Raw genomic sequence first — 22,798 nt, 5'->3', positions numbered from 1 at the left:
TCGAGGGAACTCGCTCTGGAATATAAAATCTTACAGCACAGAAAGAGGCTGTTCAGCCCCTCGTGCTACCCAGTTATTCACTTAACCTTCTCTGTCCCAGCTTTTCTAGTCTCTCCAAGTACCCATCAAGGGAAGCAAACAGCAGGACAGGAAATGGACTTCACCGCAGCACTGTTAATGTGATCACTGCGTGGTGGTAAAGTGTTGATGTGACATTAACATCTTTTAGCTGCGGAATGTGGGCCAGACTGCAAACTATAATTGGTTGTTATCCTTAGTCATTATCTTTTTGATTTGATTTATTATTGTCATGTGTATTAGTGTACAGTGAAAAGTATTGTTTCTTGTGTGCTATACCGGCAAACCATACCGTTCATGAAGCACATAGGGCAAAAGGATAAGGTGCAGAATATAGTGTTGCAGTTACTGATAGAGTAAAGAGAAAGGGTCAGCTTAGTGCGAGGTAGGTCCATTCAAAAGTCTGACAGCAGCAGGGAAGAAACTGTTCTTGAGGCAGTTGATACGTGACCTCAGACCTTTGTATCTTTTTCCCAACGGAAGAAGGTGGAAGAGAAAATGTCCGGGGTGCGTGGGGTCCTTAATTATGCTGCTGCTTTTCTGAGGCAGCGGGAAGTGTAGACAAAGTCAATGGATGGGAGGCTGGTTTGAGTGATGGACTGGGCTTCATTCACAACCCTTCGTAGCCTCTTGCGATCTTGGACAGTGCCGGAGCCATACCAAGCTTTGATACAATCAGAAAGGATGTATGGTGCATCTGTGTATGTTGGTGAAAATCGTGGCGGACATGCTGAGTTTCCTTGGCCTCCTGAGAAAGTAGAAGCATTGCTTTCCACAAAGGGGTGGCTGTTCTCTCTCGTTAGAGAGATTGGAGGGTGTGGTCACTTCCTACATGATTGGGCACTGCTCACTCAGTCTGGCAGCCAGTTTCCCTGGGTCGGGAGGCTTTGTCTTCACATAAGCTCACTTATCTCTCTCTTCTTCTCAGCTGATGTTGCCCGGTCTATGGGTGCAAAGGTCGTGATAGCAATTGATGTTGGCAGCCAGGATGAAACGGATCTGACAAATTATGGGGACTCGCTATCTGGCTGGTGGTTGCTATGGAAACGGTTTAATCCTTGGGCAGCAAAAGTGAAGGTAAATAGCAGAATGAAATGTTTCGGACCATTGCCAGCCTTGTGCGTGAAGTGGGGAGGTGTATGGGGAGGTGGTTTGTAATTAGTGTGGCAAATGGGATCAAATGAGCAATGACATCTGTAACAGCAACAACGAGTATTTATAAATACCTTCAATGTACTGGATTAAAACATCCCGGCAACACAGCAGCATTATCAAACAAAGTTTGACACTAAACCCCATAAGACAAGAGTAGGGCAGGTGGCCAAAAACTTGATCAAAGGTAAAAGTTTTAAGCAGCATCTTAAAGGAAGACGGTGGCACAGTGGTTAGCACTGCTGCCTCACAGCGCCAGGGACCCGGGTTCAATTCCAGCCACGGGTCACTGTCTGTGTGGAGTTTGCACGTTCTCCCCATGTCTGCGTGGGTTTCCCCCAGGTGCTCCGGTTTCCTCCCACAATCCAAACGTGTGCGGGTTCGGTGGATTGGCCATGCTAAATTGACCCTTAGTGTTAGGGGGACTAGCAGGGTAAACACTGGGTTAGGGGGATATATAGGGCCTGGGTGAGATTGTTGTTGGTGCAGGCTCGATGGGCCGAATGACCTCCTGCACTGTAGGGATTGTGTGATTCTAGGAAAGAGAAGAGCAGAGGCGAAGAGGTTTGGAGAGTGTATTCCAGAGCTTTAGGGCTTCGGCACAGCCACTGATGGTGGGGCAATTAAAATCTGGGATGCTCAAGAAGCCAGATTTGGAAGAGCATCGATGTGTGTTAGGAATATGGAGCTGGAGGACACGATGGAGAAAGGGAGGAGTGAAGCCATGGAGGGATTTGAAAACCAGGATGAGTATTTTAAAATCAAGGAATTGCATAAGCAGCATCCAGTGATGGTTAACAGGCACTGGGTGAACCAGACTCAGTGCTTTTAAGGACACTTGCAGCAGAGATTTGGATGATGCCGGGTTTCTCGAGTGTAGAATATGGGAGGCTGACCTGGAAGATGTTGGAGCAGTCGAATCTAGAGTTAACACCAGCATAGTTTCAGCAGCAAATTCGACAGAACTCTGCCTTTCTGTACCTGCTGTGTTTGATGAATGTAATGCAGTGATATAATCAGCAACCTTTCACTGTTAACTCAATCCTGAGAGGAACCTTCCACGCTTTGAAGAATGAGATGATAAGCAGCACAGGCTCTAGGTAAAGGGCAGTGGCTTCTGCAACTCAACAGAGGACAAATATATTCACTTGAATTTGTGATGGCTAAATCCAGCCCTTAAAGCCAATGACCGATCTCAGCTATGTCCTGGACAATTTAGCTGGAACATGTGACAAATTTAAAGCTCATACTTGGAGGTTACAACAAGCCATTTGGCCCAAACGATCCGAGTAGGCCAGGGACTCGGGTTCAATCCCCAGCTTGGGTCACTGTCTGTGTGGAGTCTGCACATTCTCCTCATGTCTGCGTGGGTTTCCTCTGGGTGCTCCGGTTTCTGCCCACAGTCCGAAAGCCGTGCTGGTTGGGTGCATTGACCATGCAAAATTCTCCCTCAGTGTACCCGAACAGGTGCCAGAGTGTGGTGACTAGGGGATTTTCACAGTAACTACATTGCAGTGTTAATGTAAGCCTAAATTGGCATTAATAAATAAACTTGTACCCACTCCATTTCCATAATCCTTCAACCCCTTTTTCTTTTATCCATCCATCTAATCGGATAGTGGATGTTGGCAGAGTTTATGCCAGTGGTTCCCAACCAGTGTGCCGCTGGCGGTCTTGTGGCCGCGCGTCACCGGCGGCCCTTGCGGCGGCAAACCTGGGCTGAAAATTGCCCCAAAAAGTCTTTTGCTAGAGAGCAGTTCAGAGGAAATAGGAGACGTGCCTCAATGTTTCATGATAGTGATGTCCTGACACAAACACGGTTGGGAACCAATGGTTTGTGTTTCAGCCACTAACCGGAGAAATCAATTCACGAGTCTTCCAATTCTCAACAACAGCAACCTACATATACAAAGCACATCCCAGATCCCCTGTGTTTAATCTTGTATTTATGGCCACTTCCACCCATTGAGGGGACAAGAATGAGCCAACTTATCCTTACAGCAAATACAAATGATGTCAGACGCTGGCAATCTGAATTAAAAACAGAAAGTGCTGGAGACTGTCCACAATAAGAGAGGAGCTATGACCAGCTGAGCATTACTAGCATTTTCTGTTCATGTTTCTGGCCTGCACGGTGGTACAGTGGTTAGCACTGCTGCCTCACAGCACCAGGAACCTGGGTTCAATTCCCGGCCTCGGGTCACTGTCTGTGTGGTGTTTACACATTCTCCCCATGTCTGTGTAGTTTTCCTCCGGGTGCTCCGGTTCCCTCCCGCAGTCCAAAGATGTGCGGGTTAGGTGGATTGGCCATTCTAAATTAACCCTAGTGTCATGCAGATTAGCAGGGTAAACCAGTGGGGATACGGGAATAGGGGCTGGGTGGGATTGTTGTCAGTGCAAGCTCGATGGGCTGAATGGCCTCCTTCTGCACTGTAGGGTTTCTATGATTCTATATGCATCCCTTTATAACTTTAAACAATAACTATTATCTTATGGCCACAGTGTGCAATACCTGCACCAGTATCACTCGACCTCCCTCATTCACGCAGAGTGATGTATGAAATTCTGTTATTGCTGCAGGTTTTGGGCATGGCAGAAATTCAGACTCGCCTTGCTTACGTTTGTTGTGTGCGGCAGCTGGAGGTGGTGAAGAACAGCGATTATTGCGAGTACATTCGGCCGCCCATCGATCGCTATGGCACGCTGGAGTTTGGCAAGTTTAACGAGATTACGGTAAGTGGAGTTCCCATTATCAACCAATTTTGTCGGAATCTGCGTTGTAGCTCTGAGGGTTAATGCCGCTCTTTGAGAAACTGCAGCTGCTGCTTAAATACCTGTCAAAATACCTGCAGCTGCTGAGATGTAGCAAAGGGTTCAATTCTAGCCTCGGGTCACTGTGTGGAGCCTGCATGTTCTCCCAATGTCTGCGTGGGCTTCCTCCGGGTGCTCTGGCTCCCTCCCACACTCCAAAGATGTGCAGGTTAGGTGGATTGGCTATGCTAAATTGACCCTAGCATTGGGGGATTAACAGGGTAAATATGTAGGATAATGGGGATAGGGCCTGGGTGCGATTGTTGTCGGTGCAGGCTCAATGGGCCGAATGGGCGCCTCCTACACTATAGGATATCTATGAAAAAGGCAGAAACCTACTTGGCCTCATCCTCACCATTCTACCTGCAGTCCACAGCAGTATCCTCACCCAGAGTACACCCAGACTGGAGTCCCGTGGTTAGACTAAGGGCATCCACCCTTTTGTTGTGTGACACCATTACCATATAAACATGATGGATTAAGAATATTTATAGTTGCTCAAAGCACCAGGAGATGCTGTGGAATATTGGCATTAGCAGAATTGTATTCCAGCAGAATCCATAGCATAGAATAGAATCATAGAATCCTACAGTGCAGAAGGAGGCCATTCGGCCAATCGAGTCTGCACCGACCACAGTCGCACCCAGGCCCTATCCCCATAACCCCATTTATTTACCCTAGCTAATCCCCCTGACACTAAGGGGCAATTTAGCATGGCCAATCTTTGGAGTGTGGGAGGAAACCAGAGCACCCGGAAGAAACCCACACAGACACGGGGAGAATGTGCAAACTCCACACAGGCAGCGACCCAAGCTGGGAATTGAACCTGGGTCCCTGGAGCTGTGAGGCAGCAGTGCTAACCACTGTGCCAACATACCACCCTCATGGCTCATCCTATCATTACCATCGAGTCAGGAAACCACCTCTGCTTCAAAGAGGAGTAGTGAAAAGCAAACCAAGAGCAGCAGCAGGCATGTTGAAAGTGAGTTGCTAACCTGGTGAAACTGTCTAGCCTGCACCCCATACAGAGACAGAGTGCTAAAGCCCAGCACGGGTGCAAACGACAAGACTGAAACGTTTGAAACCATTTTCAGCCAGAGTTATAGAGGAGATTATCCTTCTCCACCTCTCCTAGTATCACAGATCCCAGTCTTCAGCCAATTTGATTCACTCCACGTGCTATCAAGATGGAGTGTCGATCACTGGGCTGGATACTGCAAAGTCTACAGGCCCAACAAAGTCATAGCTGTCATGTTGAGGACTTGTGCTCCAGAAGTAGCCAATCGTGTAAAACCAGAACATATTGAATCGAGCCAATCCACCGTCTCACCAGGAATGATGGAAGATGTCATTGACAATGCTGTCAAGAGGCAACGTACTCAGTAATAACCTGCTCACTGAAGGGTTCCGCCAGGATCACTCGGCTCCTGATCTCATTACAGCCTTGGTCCAAGAGTGGACAAGAAGAGCTGAACTCCAGAGGTGAGAATGACAGCCTTGATATCAATGCTGCATTTGACAGGGTGTGGCACCAAAGATCCCTAGCAAAATTGAAATCAATGGGAGTCTTGGCAAACTCTCCAGCCTGCCCTCGCCCCCCACCCCCCCTTCCTCCGGCCTGTCCCCCCCCCCCGCCACCCTCCCCCTTCCTTCCTCCGGCCTGTCCTCGCCCCCCACACTCCGGCCTGCCCTGACCCTCCCAACGGCCTGCACCCTCCCTTCCCCTCCCAGCTTAACACTGAGACTTACCTGCTCCCTTGTGCCTTTAAACATCCCCTTTGAGCAGATTTATGGAATTTTTTTTATCCTTCAGTCCCACCACTAATTTCTAACTGTCAGTAATTACTGTGATAAAGAAAGATTATACATGTTTAACAATTCCAAATTTCCCCAACTGATAATTGTGTACTATTTCTGGCATTAAATTCAGACTTGGTGTGTAAGGATTCTGAAGGCGAATAACTTGGGTTGCTCTACTGTCCTGAAAAGGGGGAGTGACGTACCTTTCTGCGGCCTGGTTACTCTGCACTGGTACTGCCAGGAATGCACTGCACAGCTCCTGTCTCCCCCAGCCTTGTGTGGATGGTTGTGTGAGACTGGAACTGTGCAATGACAGCGTGGATAAATTCATTGAGTGTCAATCTGACACAGATTGCCTCACTGAGGAAGCTGTGAGCCAATAATTTTTAATGGTATGAAACTATTAAATGTTGGTGTCCAGAGAACTTTGGATGTCCTTGCATACGAAACACAGATAGTTAACATGCAGGTACAGGAACCAATTCGGCAAACAGGCACAGTCCTAAGACGTGGGGTTAGTTGGGTTGGCCAGGCTAAGTTGCCCCTTAGTATCAGGGCAACTAGCTGAGGTAAATGCACGGGGATAGGGTGGGATTGTGGTCGGAGCAGGCTCAATGGGCCGAATGGCCTTCTTCTGCACTGTAGGATTCTATGAAATGGAATGTCAGCCTTTATAACAGATTTGGAATAAAAGAGTAAGGAAGTCTTGCTGCAATTGTACAGGGCTTTGGTGAAACCACAAGGGGGATACGGTATATAGTTTTGGGTTACTCTTGCCTCAAGGCAATGCAAAGTAGATTCATTAGAATGATGCCTGAGAAAAAGGGTTGTCCCATGAGGAGAGATTGAGTAAATACTTTCTGGAGTTTAGAATAAGGAAAGATTATTGAATTGGAATGTTTAAGATTCTCAGTGGGCTTGAAAGGATTGGAGAGTTTAGAACAAGAACGCATAGGGCCTGATTTTACCATTGCGTCGTGCCCGTTTACGGGCGTGAAAACTTGGTAAAGTTGGGCGTGAGACAATTAGTGCAATCCGCGCCCGCGCAGATGCTCACTTTACCAAGGCCCGAAAATGGCCATGATCTGAACCGCGCCCAAAACGGGCGCAACGGCGATTTAAATGCATTTGCACGCGTTCGCGCGTCCAAATTTGGCGTGAAACAGACATGCTCGGCAAAGGTCTGTTTCGGGCGCTCCAGCTTCTGAAGAGGTAAATTCAGAACTACCAGCAGCTCTCTGACTCAGATCGGTGGTGGAGGGTCGGGGTGGGGAGGCGGGAGACCAGATCATTCTCTGGTAGGGGGTGGGGAGGGAGACGGGAGACCAGATCATTCTCCGGTGGGAGGGGGCCCCGATCATTCTTTGGTGGTGGGGGGGGGGGGGGGGGGGGGGGAGAGAGGGAGGGAGGCCCGAACGCTTTCTGGTGGCGGGGGTGGGAGGGAGGCCAGATGGATCTCTGGTGGCGGGGGTGGGAGGGAGGCCAGATGGATCTCTGGTGGCGGGGGTGGGAGGGAGGCCAGATGGATCTCTGGTGGCGGGGGGGGGCCGCTGCCACTCTGCGGGCAATCAGTCAGGGGGTCACGATCGGGCTGGGTAGCGCGCTGGGGGGGCAGGGGGGTGGAGTTGGATAAGGAGGACAGTTATGTTGTGGGGATGGGGCGATGTCTGTGAGGGCCATCGCTCCTGGGCCGTTTTATCCGCTTTTTGCAGCCCGGGTGCGATGTGACAGGGGGTACGTTTTTCAATTTGTGTTTTCACCGCACATGCGCAGTTCAAAGTTCTGATTGGAGCTGCAGCGTTTCGGGCGTGATAACCCCACCCACAGCGCAATTCAGACCCACCATTTTTTTTTCAGGCTGAGTGCGTATGGGGGCACCTGGGAACAGTTTTCCAAGTCGGATCTGAAATGCGCCCAGATTCAGCACTTGGAATGAAAATGGTAAAATCGGGCCCATAGTCTCAGGGCATGCAGTCAGACCTCATGGACTGAGATGAAGTGTAATTTCTTCACTCAGTGGGCTGTCAATCTTCGGAATTCCTGACCCCTGTGGGTACTTTGTCGTTCAGTACATTCAAGGCTATGATAGACAGTTTCTGGAAGTCTAAAGGAATCGAGGGATATGGGAATAGTGCGGGAAGTGGAGCTGAGGGTGGAAGATCAGCCATGTTCGTATTGAATAACAGAGTAGTCTTGATGCCCATGTGCCCACTCCAGCTCCTATTCCTTATATTAACAGGCCCCTTCTGCTATTTATCCTCCACGTGAACCTCCTCAAACCCTTCATTTAACCCTCTTCAATTGTCCTTCTATTCGAAGAACAAAGAACAGTATAGCACAGGAACAGGCCCTTTGGCCCTCCAAGCCTGTGCCGATCATGATGTATGCCTAACTTAAAACTGTATGCACTTACGGAATCCATATCCTTCCGTTCCCATCCTATTCATGGATTCGTCTAGATGCCCCTTAAATGCCGCTATCGTACCTGCTCCCACCACCTCCCTGGGCAGCGCGTTCCAGACATTCACACCCTCTGTGTAAAACTTGCCTTGCACATCTCCTCTAAACTTTTCCCCACGAACCTTAAACCTATGTCCCCTAGTATTTGACTTTTCTACCCTAGGAAAGAGCATCTGACTATCCATTCTGTATCTTGTAATCTTGTAAACCTCTATCAGGTCACTCCTCAACCTCCATCGTTCCAGTGAGAACGAACCTCTCCCTTACATGTGGAACTGACTTCGACATCTACCTTGTCGAACCTTTTCAGAATTTTGAAGACAGAGGTCACCCTTCAGTCTTCTCTTTCCTAGAAAAAGTGCTGCAGCCTGTTAAATCTTTCCAGATGGTATGATCTCTCAGTTCTGGGTTGATACCAGTAGATTCTATTTGAAACTTTTCCATAGCTTCTCTATCCTTTTTATATTGTGGAGACCAGAGCCATTCACAGTAATCCAAGTGTGGTCGAACCAAAGTTTCATACAGGCTCAACGTAACTTCTCTTCTTTTCAGTTCTGTTCTTCTAGTGCCCACTGTAGCTCAGTTGGTAGCACTTTCACCTCTGCGTCTAAAGTTCACTGTCATTTACAGTACAGAAAGGCCATTTGGCCCACCAAACCCATGCTGGCCCCCTCGAGCAAGCCGGTCAGTTTTATTCCCCTACTCTATCCCTGTAACGCTGCAACTTTATTTCCATCAAAGTTTCCTTTTGAAAGCATTGGAATCTCTGATTCCACCACCCTTGTGGGAAGTAAGTTTCAGATCATTACCACTCGCTGCGTTAAAGAAGATTTTTCCTCACATTTTCCTCCTGCAACTTTTCCTCAAAACATTATAACTGTGTCCCCTCGTCTTTCTCTGGTCAGCTATTATGAACAGTTTCTCCTGCTCTACCTGATCCAAATCTATCGTAATCTTGTACACGTTTATCAAATCTTCGCTTAGTCTCCTTTGCTCCATGGAGAAGATAGAATCATAAATCTACTGTTCAGAAGAAGGCCATTTGGCCCATCGAGCCTCCACCGACAACAAACCCATCCAGGTCCTGTCCTATCCCCGTAACCCCACACATTTACCCTCCTAATCCCCCTGACACTAAGGGGTAATTTAGCATGGACAACCAACCTAACCCGCACATATTTGGAGCTTAGGAGGAAACCGGAGCACTGAGGAAATCCATGCAGACATGGGAAGAATGTGCAGACACCACACAGGCAGTCACCAGAGGCCGGAATTGAACCCGGATCCCTGGCGCTGTGAGGCAACCGTGCTAACCACTGTGCCACCTGAGATTCTGCAGTCTTACATTATAGCTCAAATCCCTCACACCTGGAATCATTCTGGTAAATCTGCCCTCCGCCCTCATTTTAGGAAACCTGGTCGTCATGGACAAGTTGGGCCGACGGGCCTGTTTCCGTGCTGTTTATCTCTGCGACTCTAAAAGATCTTCGCATCCTTCCTAAAATTTGACCAACAGAACCAGATGCAATGCTGTAGTTGGGGCCCAGCTAGAGCCTTATGGAATAAAAGCAAAATACTGCGGATGTTGGGAACTGAAACCAAAACAGAAAATGCTGAAAACTCTCAGCGGGTCTGATGGCACCTGTGGAGAGAGAATAGAGCCAACATTTCGAGTCCCCATGACCCCTTGCCAGAGCTGATGAAGGGTCATCCATAAGACATAGGAGCAGAATTAGGCCACTCGGCCCATCGATCTGCCATTCAGTCATGGCTGATATATTTCTCATCCCCATTCTCCTGCCTTTTCCCCATAACCTCTGATCCCCTTATTAATCAAGAACCTATCTCTCTCTGTCTTAAAGACACTCAACGATCTGGCCTCCACAGCCCTCTGGCAAAGAGTTCCACAGATTCACCACTCTCTGGGAGTGGTGAATCTTCCCCACAGATTGGGGAAACTGGGGTTGTTCTCCTTGGAAAGACGGAGGATGAGGGGAGACTTAATAGAGGTGTATAAAATTATGAAAGGCATAGATAGGGTGAACGGTGGGAAGCTTTTCCCCGGGTCGGTGGTGACGTTCACGAGGGGTCATAGGTTCAAGGTGAAGGGGGGGAGGTTTAACACAGATATCAGAAGGACATATTTCACACAGAGGGTCGTGGGGGCCTGGAATGTGTTGCCGGGCAAGGTGGTGGAGGCGGACACACTGGGAACGTTTAAGACTTATCTAGACAGCTATATGAACGGAGTGGGAATGGAGGGATACAAAAGAGTGGTCTAGTTTGGACCAGGGAGCGGCGCGGGCTAATTGTTCCTTGTTTCTCGTGGAAGTGGAAATGACTAGGGTTGGGAAGCATTTTCCGATCAGGGCCATTGTGATCTCCTGGACTCGTTTCGATCGCCTCAGGGGGTCGGAGAGGAATTTCCCAGATTTTTTTTTTCCCCATATTGGCCCTGGGGTTTTTCACTCTGGGTTTTCGCCTCTCCCTGGAGATCACATGGTCTGGAATGGGGGGGTGGGGGTGAGTTAATAGGTTGTAATGAACAAAGCATCGTAGCTGTGGGGGACAGCTCGGTGGATAGGATATTGGTATGTAGATGGGCTGGAAAATTGGGCGGGGATCCTGGATTCAGGATTCAATCCTGGACCGGGGAGTGGCGCGGGCTTGGAGGGCCGAAGGGCCTGTTCCTGTGCTGTATTGTTCTTTGTTCTCTTTGTTCTTTGTTCTCTGGCTGAAGACTCAAAACATTAGATCTTTCCAGAAATTCGCTAACACTTCTCTGGCTTTGTACTCTGATGGCTGTGGGTTCAATTCCTAGTCCAGTGATGTGAACACAAATGTCCAGGCTGAAGTTCCAGTGCAGTACTGAGGGAGCGTTGCACAGTCAGAGGTGCCATCATTTGGATGGAATCTTGGGGAAAGACATAGATGATCCCATTGCAGTAGAGTTTGAAGAGTTCTTCCAGGTGTCTTGGCCAACATTTATCCCTTAATCAAAGCACAGATTTTCTGGTCGTTGTTACAGTGTTGTTTGTGGGAGCTTGATGTCCAAAAATTAGCTGGCACATTTCAAAATGATTTAGCAGTGACTTAATTTCAAAAGCACAACGTTGCTTGTGAATCACTTGAGACATCCTGAGGTTATGCAAAGTACTATAAAAGTGCAGGTCTTTCAATAAATGTGCATCAGTGCAATCCTTACAGTGCACAAAGAGGCCGTTCAGTCCATCAAGTCTGCACCGACCACAATCCCACCCAGGCCCTATTCCCCGTAACCCTGCATATTTACCTTGCTAATTCCCCCGACACTAGGGTCAATTTAGCATGGCCAATTCATCTAACCCGCACATCTTTGGACAATGTTTGCATTGGTTCATAACTTTGTTTGAATGACCTTTTATCTGTGGTTCCTACACAGGAAGTGGGCTACCAGCATGGGAAGACACTATTTGAGCTGTGGAGCAGGAGTGGAGTCATCGATAATATCCTGAAAGACAAGTCAATAGACAACGTCGCCAAGACATGGCCCTCTGATGTAAGTTTAACTTTCAGTAGCACTGGTGTCTAGAATGGTATCTGCAACATGCCTGAACTCTTCTGAGCACTGAGGCAAATCAATGCTTGTTAATGCCACCCATCACAAAGGAACCAACCACAATAATTTTAGAATGTTTCCTTTTCAAGACAATCTTTCTTTCCATAAGATTGCGTACTTTGCAGGCCAGTGCTGCCCTGTGTAAAATGTAACATATTCTGTGCTGTTATTATGCCATGCTATCTACCATTAACATGCAGTATGCTGTGTGCTAAATCCTTGTTCTCCTTTGTCCAGCATTATCCACTTGCCTCTAATGTGTTTAGGAGAAACTCTAAATCCTCTCTGTGGACCACAGTTATATATTTGTGTGCGATTTGACATCAATAAATATTGTTTTTTTAACACTCTACATTTTTTCACATTTTAATTGCACACATTCCAAGCATGGTATCACACATGCCCATCATTACTCGATTTATCTCATCATTGCTGCTACTCCTTTGAAGCTTGTGGCCCTTGTCTCATTGCTTTAGTTTCCCAATGGTCAAAGCCAAGAGAGCTTTGTTCAGGGTCTTGTATTGTATATAGGAGGCACTGTCACTGTTCTGTATGTGGTATTCCAGCTTTTTCATGACTCTGATATCCTTCCTGTGGTGCGGAGTGCTTGAAACTGTACAGCCATGGCAATTCTTAGTTACAGTTTCAGAGAGAGAGTTTAAACTTAAACAGAAATGTTCAGTTTGCATTTATATAAATGGCATAGATGGCCATGTGGGGAGTAGGGTCAGTAAGTTTGCCAATGACACAAAGATTGGCCGGGTGGTTAATAGTGAAGTTGAGTGTCTTGGGTTACAGGAAGATATTGACGAGATGGTCAAATGGGCAGAAAAGTGGCAGGTGGAATTTAACCCTGAAAAGTGTGAGGTGATGCACTTTGGAAGGAGTAATTGGACAAGGAAGTATACTATGAAAGGTCTAACACTGGGAAATTCCGAGGAACAAAGGGACCTTGGCGTGTTTGTCCATAGATCTCTGAAGACGGAAAGACAGGTTAATAGGGTAGTGAAAAAGGCATATGGCACACTCACCTTTATCAATCGGGGTATAGATTACAAAAGCAGAGAGGTCATGATGGAGTTGTACAGAACTTTGGTGAGGCCACAGCTGGAGCACTGTGTGCAGTTCTGGTCGCCTCATTATAGGAAGGACGTGAACGCACTGGAGGGGGTGCAGAGGAGATTCACCAGGATGTTGCCCGGGATGGAACATTTAAGTTATGAAGAGAGGCTGGATAGGCTTGGATTGTTTTCTCTGGAGCAGAGAAGACTGAGGGGCGACCTGATTGAGGTGCTCAAGATTATGAGGGGCATGGAAGGGTGGATAGGGAGCAGCTGTTCCCCTTAATTGAAGGGTCAGTTACGAGGGGACACGAGTTAAAAATGAGGAGTGGGAGGTTTAGGGGGGATTTGAGGGAGAACTTTTTTACTCAGAGGGTGGTGGTGGTTTGGAATGCACTGCCTAGGAGGGTGGGGAAGGCGTGATGCCTCACATCCTTTAAAAAATACCTGGATGAGTACTTGGAACGCCATAACATTCAAGACTATGGGTCAAGTGCTGGCAAGTGGGATTAGGTGGGCAGGTAGAACATAGAACAGGCCCTTCGGCCCACGATGTTGTGCCGAGCTTTATCTGAAATCAAGATCATGCCATCCCACTCCCTATCATCCTGGTGTGCTCCATGTGCCTATCCAATAACCGCTTAAATGTTCCTAAAGTGTCTGACTCCACTATCACTGCAGGCAGTCCATTCCACACCCCAACCACTCTCTGTGTAAAGAACCTACCTCTGATATCCTTCCTATCTCTCCCACCACGAACCCTATAGTTATGCCCCCTTGTAATAGCTCCATCCACCCGAGGAAATAGTCTTTGAACGTTCACTATATCTATCCCCTTCATCATTTTATAAACCTCTATTAAGTCTCCCCTCAGCCTCCTCCGCTCCAGAGAGAACAGCCCTAGCTCCCTCAACCTTTCCTCATAAGACCTACCCTCCAAACCAGGCAGCATCCTGGTAAATCTCCTCTGCACTCTTTCCAGCGCTTCCACATCCTTCTTATAGTGAGGTGACCAGAACTGCACACAATATTCCAAATGTGGTCTCACCAAGGTCCTGTACAGTTGCAGCATAACCCCACGGCTCTTAAACTCCAACCCCCTGTTAATAAAAGCTAACACACTATAGGCCTTCTTCACAGCTCTATCCACTTGAGTGGCAACCTTTAGAGATCTGTGGATATGGACCCCAAGATCTCTCTGTTCCTCCACAGTCTTCAGAACCCTACCTTTGACCCTGTAATTCACATTTAAATTAGTCCTACCAAAATGAATCACCTCACATTTATCAGGGTTAAAGTCCATTTGCCATTTTTCAGCCCAGCTTTGCATCCTATCTGTCTCTTTGCAGCCTACAACAGCCCTCCACCTCATCCACTACTCCACCAATCTTGGTGTCATCAGCAAATTTAATGATCCACCCTTCAGCCCCCTCCTCTAAGTCATTAATAAAAATCACAAAGAGCAGAGGACCAAGCACTGATCCCTGTGGCACTCCGCTAACAACCTGCCTCCAGTCCGAAAATTTTCCATCCACCACCACCCTCTGTCTTCGATCAGATAGCCAATTACCTATCCAATGTGCCAACTTTCCCTCTATCCCACACCTCCTTACTTTCATCATAAGCCGACCATGGGGGACCTTATCAAACGCCTTACTAAATTCCATGTATATGACATCAACTGCCCTACCTTCATCAACACACTTAGTTGCCTCCTCACAAAATTCAGTCAAATTTGTGATGCACGACTTGCCCTTCACGAATCCGTGCTGACTATCCCGGATTAATCCGCATCTTTCTAAATGGTCGTAAATCCCATCCCTAAGGACCTATTCCATCAATTTACCAACCACCAAAGTAAGACTAACCGGTCTATAATTACCAGGGTCATTTCTATTCCCTTAAACAGAGGAACAACATTCGCCACTCTCCAGTCCTCTGGCACCATCCCCGTGGACAGTGAGGACCCAAAGATCAAAGCCAAAGGCTCTGCAATCTCATCCCTTGCCTCCCAAAGAATCCTAGGATACATTTCATCAGGCCCAGGGGACTTATCGACCTTCAGTTTATTCAAAACTGCCAGTACATCCTCCCTCCGAACAACTATTTCCTCCAGCCTATTAGCCTGTAACACCTTCTCTTCTTCAAAAACATGGCCCCTCTCCTTAGTGAACACTGAAGAAAAGTATTCATTCATCATCTCGCCTATCTCTACTGACTCCATACACAAGTTCCCACTACTGTCCTTGACTGGCCCTAACCTCACCCTGGTCATTCTTTTATTCCTCACATAAGAGTAAAAAGCCTTGGGGTTTTCCTTGATCCGACCCGCCAAGGACTTCTCATGTCCCCTCCTAGCTCTCCTAAGCCCCTTTTTCAGCTCATTCCTTGCTAACTTGTAACCCTCAATCGAGCCATCTGAACCTTGTTTCCTCGTCCCTACATAAGCTTCCCTCTTCCTTTTCACAAGACATTCCACCTCTTTCGTGAACCATGGTTCCCTCACTCGGCCATTTCCTCCCTGCCTGACAGGGACATACCTATCAAGGACACCCAGTATTTGTTCCTTGAAAAAGTTCCACTTTTCATTAGTGCCTTTCCCTGACAGTTTCTGTTCCCATTTTATGCCCCCTAATTCTTGCCTAATCGCATCATAATTACCTCTCCCCCAATTGTAAATCTTGCCCTGCCGTACGGCCCTATCCCTCTCCATTGCAATCACAAAAGACACCGAATTGTGGTCACTATCTCCAAAGTGCTCTCCCACAACCAAATCTAACACTTGGCCCTTGGTCAGGGCCTTTCATACGTTAGTGCAGACTCGATGGGCCGAAGGGCCTCTTCTGCACTGTAGGATTCTGTGATTTGACTGACGCTTCCTGTTTGAGTTTCAGAGCTCAGATAATCCAAATGTAGAAAGTTCTAATCATTCTATTTTCTGGGATGAAGCAGAATGACTATTGTGTTGTGGACAGCTAGAAAATCTACTCAATAGAGCATCTTTGCGATTTCAATCTATTTTAGGTACCGGTCAGTTTGAAATTCCTCAGAGGAAAGAGAAACATGTACACAGAGTCACAACTTATTTATAGAGGATGAGTTTTAATCTTCAAATTGTGATTTAAAAAAAATTATTTTCCCAATTTCAAGTTAGTTAGAAGGGGATATACTGCAAATATCGAGCTATGTTATAAGGTGCTTGGTCATCTTATTGTAAAATAAATTAATTTGAAGTTTAAACTTAAAACCAGATCTGCTGTGATACTTTGCCACATTCAAATATCAAAATGAAACACAATGAAGGCAGCATAAAGTCCAGAAGCTAAAATGTGTTACACATTACACAAAGTTTACCGAGGTCTCATTGTAAAGAGAAACACTCTCTCAATGGAATGAGGAGGTGGAACTAACCCTTGAGAATCATCTAAAAAAAAAAGGAAATAATCTGTAATAAAGATAGAACATAGAACATTACAGCACAGAACAGGCCCTTCGGCCCACGATGTTGTGCCGACCTTCATCTGAAACCAAGATCAAGCTATCCCACTCCCTACCATCCTGGTGTGCTCCATGTGCCTATCCAATAACCGCTTAAATGTTCCTAAAGTGTCTGACTCCACTATCACTGCAGGCAGTCCATTCCACACCCCAACCACTCTCTGCGTGAAGAACCTACCTCTGATATCCTTCCTATATCTCCCACCATGAACCCTATAGTTATGCCCCCTTGTAATAGCTCCATCCACCCGAGGAAATAGTCTTTGAACGTTCACTCGATCTATCCCCTTCATCATTTTATAAACCTCTATTAAGTCTCCCCTCAATCTCCTCCGCTCCAGAGAGAACAGCCCCAGCTCCCTCAACCTTTCCTCATAAGACCGACACTCCAAACCAGGCAGCATCCTGGTAAATCTCCTCTGCACTCTTTCCAGCGCTTCCACATCCTTCTTATAGTGAGGTGACCAGAACTGCACGCAATATTCCAAATGCGGTCTCACCAAGGTCCTGTACAGTTGCAGCATAACCACACGGCTCTTAAACTCCAACCCCCTGTTAATAAAAGCTAACACACTATATGCCTTCTTCACAGCTCTATCCACTTGAGTGGCAACCTTTAGAGATCTGTGGATATGGACCCCAAGATCTCTCTGTTCCTCCACAGTCTTCAGAACCCTACCTTTGACCCTGTAATCCACATTTAAATTAGTCCTACCAAAATGAATCACCTCACATTTATCAGGGTTAAACTCCATTTGCCATTTTTCAGCCCAGCTTTGCATCCTATCTATGTCTCTTTGCAGCCTACAACAGCCCTCCACCTCATCCACTACTCCACCAATCTTGGTGTCATCAGCAAATTTACTGATCCACCCTTCAGCCCCCTCCTCTAAGTCATTAATAAAAATCACAAAGAGCAGAGGACCAAGCACCGATCCCTGTGGCACTCCGCTAGCAACCTGCCTCCAGTCCGAAAATTTTCCATCCACCACCACCCTCTGTCTTCGATCAGATAGCCAGTTACCTATCCAATCGGCCAACTTTCCCTCTATCCCACACCTCCTTACTTTCATCATAAGCCGACCATGGGGGACCTTATCAAACGCCTTACTAAAATCCATGTATATGACATCAACCGCCCTACCTTCATCAACACACCTAGTTACCTCCTCAAAAAATTCTATCAAATTTGTGAGGCACGATTTGCCCTTCACAAATCCGTGCTGACTATCCCGGATTAATCCGCATCTTTCTAAATGGTCGTAAATCCCATCCCTAAGGACCTTTTCCATCAATTTACCAACCACCGAAGTCAGACTAACCGGTCTATAATTACCAGGGTCATTTCTATTCCCTTTCTTAAACAGAGGAACAACATTCGCCACTCTCCAGTCCTCTGGCACCATCCCCGTGGACAGCGAGGACCCAAAGATCAAAGCCAAAGGCTCTGCAATCTCATCCCTCGCCTCCCAAAGAATCCTAGGATACATTTCATCAGGCCCAGGGGACTTATCGACCTTCAGTTTATTCAAAACTGCCAATACATCCTCCCTCCGAACATCTATTTCCTCCAGCCTATTAGCCTGTAACACCTTCTCTTCCTGAAAAACATGGCCCCTCTCCTTGGTGAACACTGAAGAAAAGTATTCATTCATCACCTCGCCTATCTCTACTGATTCCATACACAAGTTCCCACCACTGTCCTTGACCGGCCCTAACCTCACCCTGGTCATTCTTTTATTCCTCACAGAAGAGTAAAAAGCCTTGGGGTTTTCCTTGATCCGACCCGCCAAGGACTTCTCATGTCCCCTCCTAGCTCTCCTCAGCCCCTTTTTCAGCTCATTCCTTGCTAACTTGTAACCCTCAATCGAGCCATCTGAACCTTGTTTCCTCATCCCTACATAAGCTTCCCTCTTCCTTTTCACAAGACATTCCATCTCTTTTGTGAACCACGGTTCCCTCACTCGGCCATTTCCTCCCTGCCTGACAGGGACATACCTATCAAGGACACCCAGTATTTGTTCCTTGAAAAAGTTCCACTTTTCATCAGTGCCTTTCCCTGACAGTTCCTGTTCCCATCTTATGCCCCCTAATTCTTGCCTAATCCCCCAATTGTAAGCCTTGCCCTGCCGTCCGGCCCTATCCCTCTCCATTGCAATAACAAAAGACACCGAATTGTGGTCACTATCTCCAAAGTTCTCTCCCACAACCAAATCTAACACTTGGCCCGGTTCATTTCCCAGTACCAAATCCAATGTGGCCTCACCCCTTGTCGGCCTATCCACATATTGTGTCAGGAAACCCTCCTGCACACACTGCACAAAAAGTGCCCCATCCAAACTATTTGACCTACAAAGGTTCCAATCAATATTTGGAAAGTTAAAGTCCCCCATGACAACTACCCTGTGACCCCCACACGTATCCATAATCTGCTTAGCAATTTCTTCCTCCACATCTCTATTACTATTTGGGGGCCTATAGTAAACTCCTAGCAACGTGACCGCTCCTTTCCTGTTTCTAACTGCAGCCCATATTACCTCAGTGTGCATATCCCCCTCAAAGTGCTTTTCCGCAGCCGTTAAACTATCCTTGATTAACAATGCTACTCCTCCACCTCTTTTACCAGCTTCCCTACACTTACTGAAACATCTATACCCCGGAACGTCCAACAACCATTCCTGTCCTTGTTCTACCCACGTCTCCGTAATGGCCACAACATCGTAGTCCCAAGTAGCAATCCACGCCCCAAGTTCATCCACCTTGTTCCGGATGCTCCTTGCATTGAAGTAGACACACTTCAACCCATCTTCCTGTCTACCGGTACCCACCCTTGACCTTGATACCTTCCCCAATATCTCACCACCCTCAACACTGACTTCCGGACTACAACTCCTTTTCCCACTCCCCTGACAAATTAGTTTAAATCCCCCTGAAGAGCCGTAGCAAATTTCCCTCCGAGGATATTGGTGCCCCTCTGGTTCAGGTGCACCCCGTCCTGTCTGTAGAGGTCCCACCTTCCCCAGAACGTGTTCCAATTATCCACGTATCTGAAACCCTCCCTCCTGCACCATCCCTGCAACCACATGTTTAAGTGCACTCTCTCCCTGTTCCTCAACTCGCTATCACGTGGCACCGGTAGCGTACCAGAGATGACCACATGTTTTGTCTTTGCTCTCAGCTTCCAGCCGAGCTCCCGAAATTCCTGTTTTAAATCCCCGTCCCTTCTCTTACCTATGTCGTTGGTACCAATGTGTACCACGACTTGTGACTGTTTCCCCTCCCCCTTAAGAATCCGGAAAACACGGTCCGAGACGTCACGGACCCTGGCATCCGCTAGGCAACAAACCATCCTCGAGTCTCTTTTGCTGCCACAGAACCTCCTATCTATCCCTCTAACTAACGAGTCCCCAATAACTATTGCCCTCCCGCTCTCCTCCTTACCCTCCTGAGCCACAGGGACGGACTCAGTGCCGGAGATCCTCTCACTGCGGCTCACCACTGGTATGTTGTCCCCCTCAACCGTATCCAAAGCGGAATACTTATTGCTAAGGGGAACGACCACAGGGGATCCCTGCACCGACTGCTTCTTCCCAGCCCCTCTCACCGTCACCCATCTATTTTCATTCCTCGGAGTAACTGTATCCCTGAAGCTTCTGTCTATGGCCATCTCTGCATCCCTAATGATCCTAAGTTCCTCCAACTCCAGCTCCAGTTCCCTTACACGGTTTTGGAGGAGCTGCAGATGGATGCACTTCTCACAGGTATAATCAGCAGGGACACTGTCGTCATCCCTCACCTCGAACATAGTGCAAGAGGAACATTGCACTGCCTTCACACCCATCCTCTCTAGATACCCTGCCAGTACCAGGTAGAAACAGCAAAAAATGAATTAACTCACCCCTGCTCACTCAAGCCCTGTGAGCCAAAGCCCTACTGCTTTCACTCTGCCTCCTGCTCACTCTGCTGCCCGCTAACGACGCTGCCCGCTCAAAAGTGCGGCCTACTTTTAAACCCTCCAAAAACCTTCCCAGACTCCTGCTGGGCCCACTTCCTGTTTTAAAAAAAACCTCTGATTTTTTTACACAAATTTAACTTAAAATAAATAAATAAATGTAGTGAACAAACCAACTGCCTTCTCCTCAGCCTGGTCCTGTGGAACAATGAGGCTGAAAACTGCAAGTTAAGCACTTTTAAACCCTCCAAAAACCTTCCCAGACTCCTGCTGGGCCCACTTCCTGTTTTAAAAAAAACCTCCGATTTTTTTACACAAATTTAACTTAAAATAAATAAATAAATGTAGTGAACAAACCAACTGCCTTCTCCTCAGCCTGGTCCTGTGGAACAATGAGGATATCAGGGAAATCATAACATATCAAAGGACAGTTTGATTTGATTTATTGTCACATGTATTAACATACAGTGAAAAGTATTGTTTCTTACACACTATACAGACAAAGCATACCGTACATAGAGAAGGAAAGGAGAGAGTGCAGAATGTAGTGTTATAGCCATAGCCAGAAAGATCAACTTGGTGCGAGGTAGGTCCACTCAAAAGTCTAATGGCAGCAGGGAAGAAGCTGTTCTTGAGTCGGTTGGTATGTGATCTCAGACTTTTGTATCTTTCTCCCGACAGAAGAAGGTGAAGGAGAGAATGTCCAGGGTGCGTGGGGTCCTTAATTATGCTGCTGCTTTGCTGAGGCAGCGTGAAGTGTAGACAGTGTCAATAGATGGGAGGCTGGTTTCTGTGATGGACTGGGCTTTGTTCATGACCCTTTGTAGTTTCTTGCGGTCTTGGACAGAACAGGAGCCATACCAAGCTGTGATACAACCAGAAAGAATGCTTTCTGTGGTGCATCTATAAAAGTTGGTGAGAGTCACAGCACAGTGGACATGCCAAATATCCTTAGCCTCCTGAGAAAGTAGAGGCGTTGGTGGGCTTTCTTAAATATATCGTCGGCATGGGGGGACCAGGACAGGTTATTGGTGATTTTTTTAGAATGTTTTCGACAGATCACCTGGTCGGACAGACCCATAGACTAGACCTATATTCCCTAACTTTTAGATGAATGAGAGGTGATCTCACTGAAAAATATAAAATTCTGAATGGGACTTGATAGAGTGTTGCTGACGCAGGGAAGATGTTTCCCCTTGCTGTAGAGTGTAGCATTAGGAGTCACAGCCATGCTAAGTGGTTGGCCTGAGATGAAGAGAAATGTCACTCAAAGGATTGTGAATCTTTGGAATTCTTGAATGCTTAGTCATTCAGCTTATTCAAGATAGCGATCAAGAGGTTTTTGAATACTAAGGCAATTGAGGGATGCAGTGTTAGTACACGAGGGTGGAGTTGATTTTCAGCCATGATATTATGGCGTGGCAAAACAGGCTCAATGTGACAAATTGTCTACTCGTGTTCCTGTTTCTTTATTAAATTATCCTCCACGTTCATGTTTGTCTTGTAATCTTGCAATGTTATTCTTTATGGTTAGCAACAGAACTAGTCCACCATTACTTGACCTGTCTGTTACCTTGGCCTGAACATCATTGTTCCCTGCAGGGGGATTTCAGGCAGAGTGTGGGAGTGTGAAATTCAAGGTTTAGGTTTCCCTCTGGGTTCCTGCCTGCCCTGATCTCGCAGCAGTTTTTACGTTGGGTTGGGCAAGGCCTCAGATGGGATGCCTGGCTCTTGCCTCAATTGAGACCCTCTTGCCACTTAAGGACTGTGTCCCTCCCAGCCTCACTTTTCAGGCTAGCAATAGGATTTACCTAGTGTGGGAGAAGCCTAGAAATGAATGGACTTGGGCCTTGGTTGGGAAGGGGGTGGCGTTGGGTGGCACCTCCACCAGGAGCCCCCTTCTGACTTTGGGCACCTCACTCTTCAGGTCCGGAGGCTGCTGGGCCTCCCTGTGCCACTTTCCCACCGCCTCCAACCCTCTGCCCTGACACCCCAGTCAACCACTGCCAATGCACCTATCTCCACACCTTAGGACTCTTGGAACTTATCTTGCCATCCAGTCCTGGGACTTAGGCTCAGGCCTTATCTGTCCACTGCAGCTCTTGTTGCTGAGGGACTTGAGCACATGCAGTCAGTCAGACTGGCCGGCAGCTCTCTAAGCTGGGACTTCCTGCAAAGTGAATCCCGTCTGCAGCCACTGAATGCTCCTTCAAGTGTGAAAGGTGCAGGGCAGTCGGATTTGGTGGGGGCAGCTCCAGCATCCAAAATATCCAGGCCGATGTTTTTGAACAGGACTCTTGCGATCACCTTCCTGCAGTCTTTTGGCACAATTCCAGTTCTGAAAGATTTTGGAAAACTCCATGCATCCGTATTGTCATTCTTGACCCT

At 47.3% G+C, this 22,798-nt stretch overlaps 1 protein-coding gene across 1 annotated transcript in view; it reads left to right on the top strand.

The window, feature by feature from the left end:
• The window catches only part of pnpla7b (patatin-like phospholipase domain containing 7b), a 320,408-nt gene that overhangs the window by 274,185 nt on the left and 23,425 nt on the right, over window positions 1-22,798 (top strand). The window contains exons 30-32 of the mRNA XM_078226670.1: window positions 1,007-1,155; window positions 3,811-3,963; window positions 11,723-11,839. Of these exons, the coding sequence (XP_078082796.1) occupies window positions 1,007-1,155; window positions 3,811-3,963; window positions 11,723-11,839 (419 nt within the window). The remainder of the gene's footprint in view (window positions 1-1,006; window positions 1,156-3,810; window positions 3,964-11,722; window positions 11,840-22,798) is intronic.

The sequence above is a fragment of the Mustelus asterias genome, chromosome 13, assembly GCF_964213995.1.
Source record: "Mustelus asterias chromosome 13, sMusAst1.hap1.1, whole genome shotgun sequence".
Taxonomy (NCBI): Eukaryota; Metazoa; Chordata; class Chondrichthyes; order Carcharhiniformes; family Triakidae; genus Mustelus; species Mustelus asterias.
This window is presented reverse-complemented; position numbering and strand designations above follow the sequence as displayed.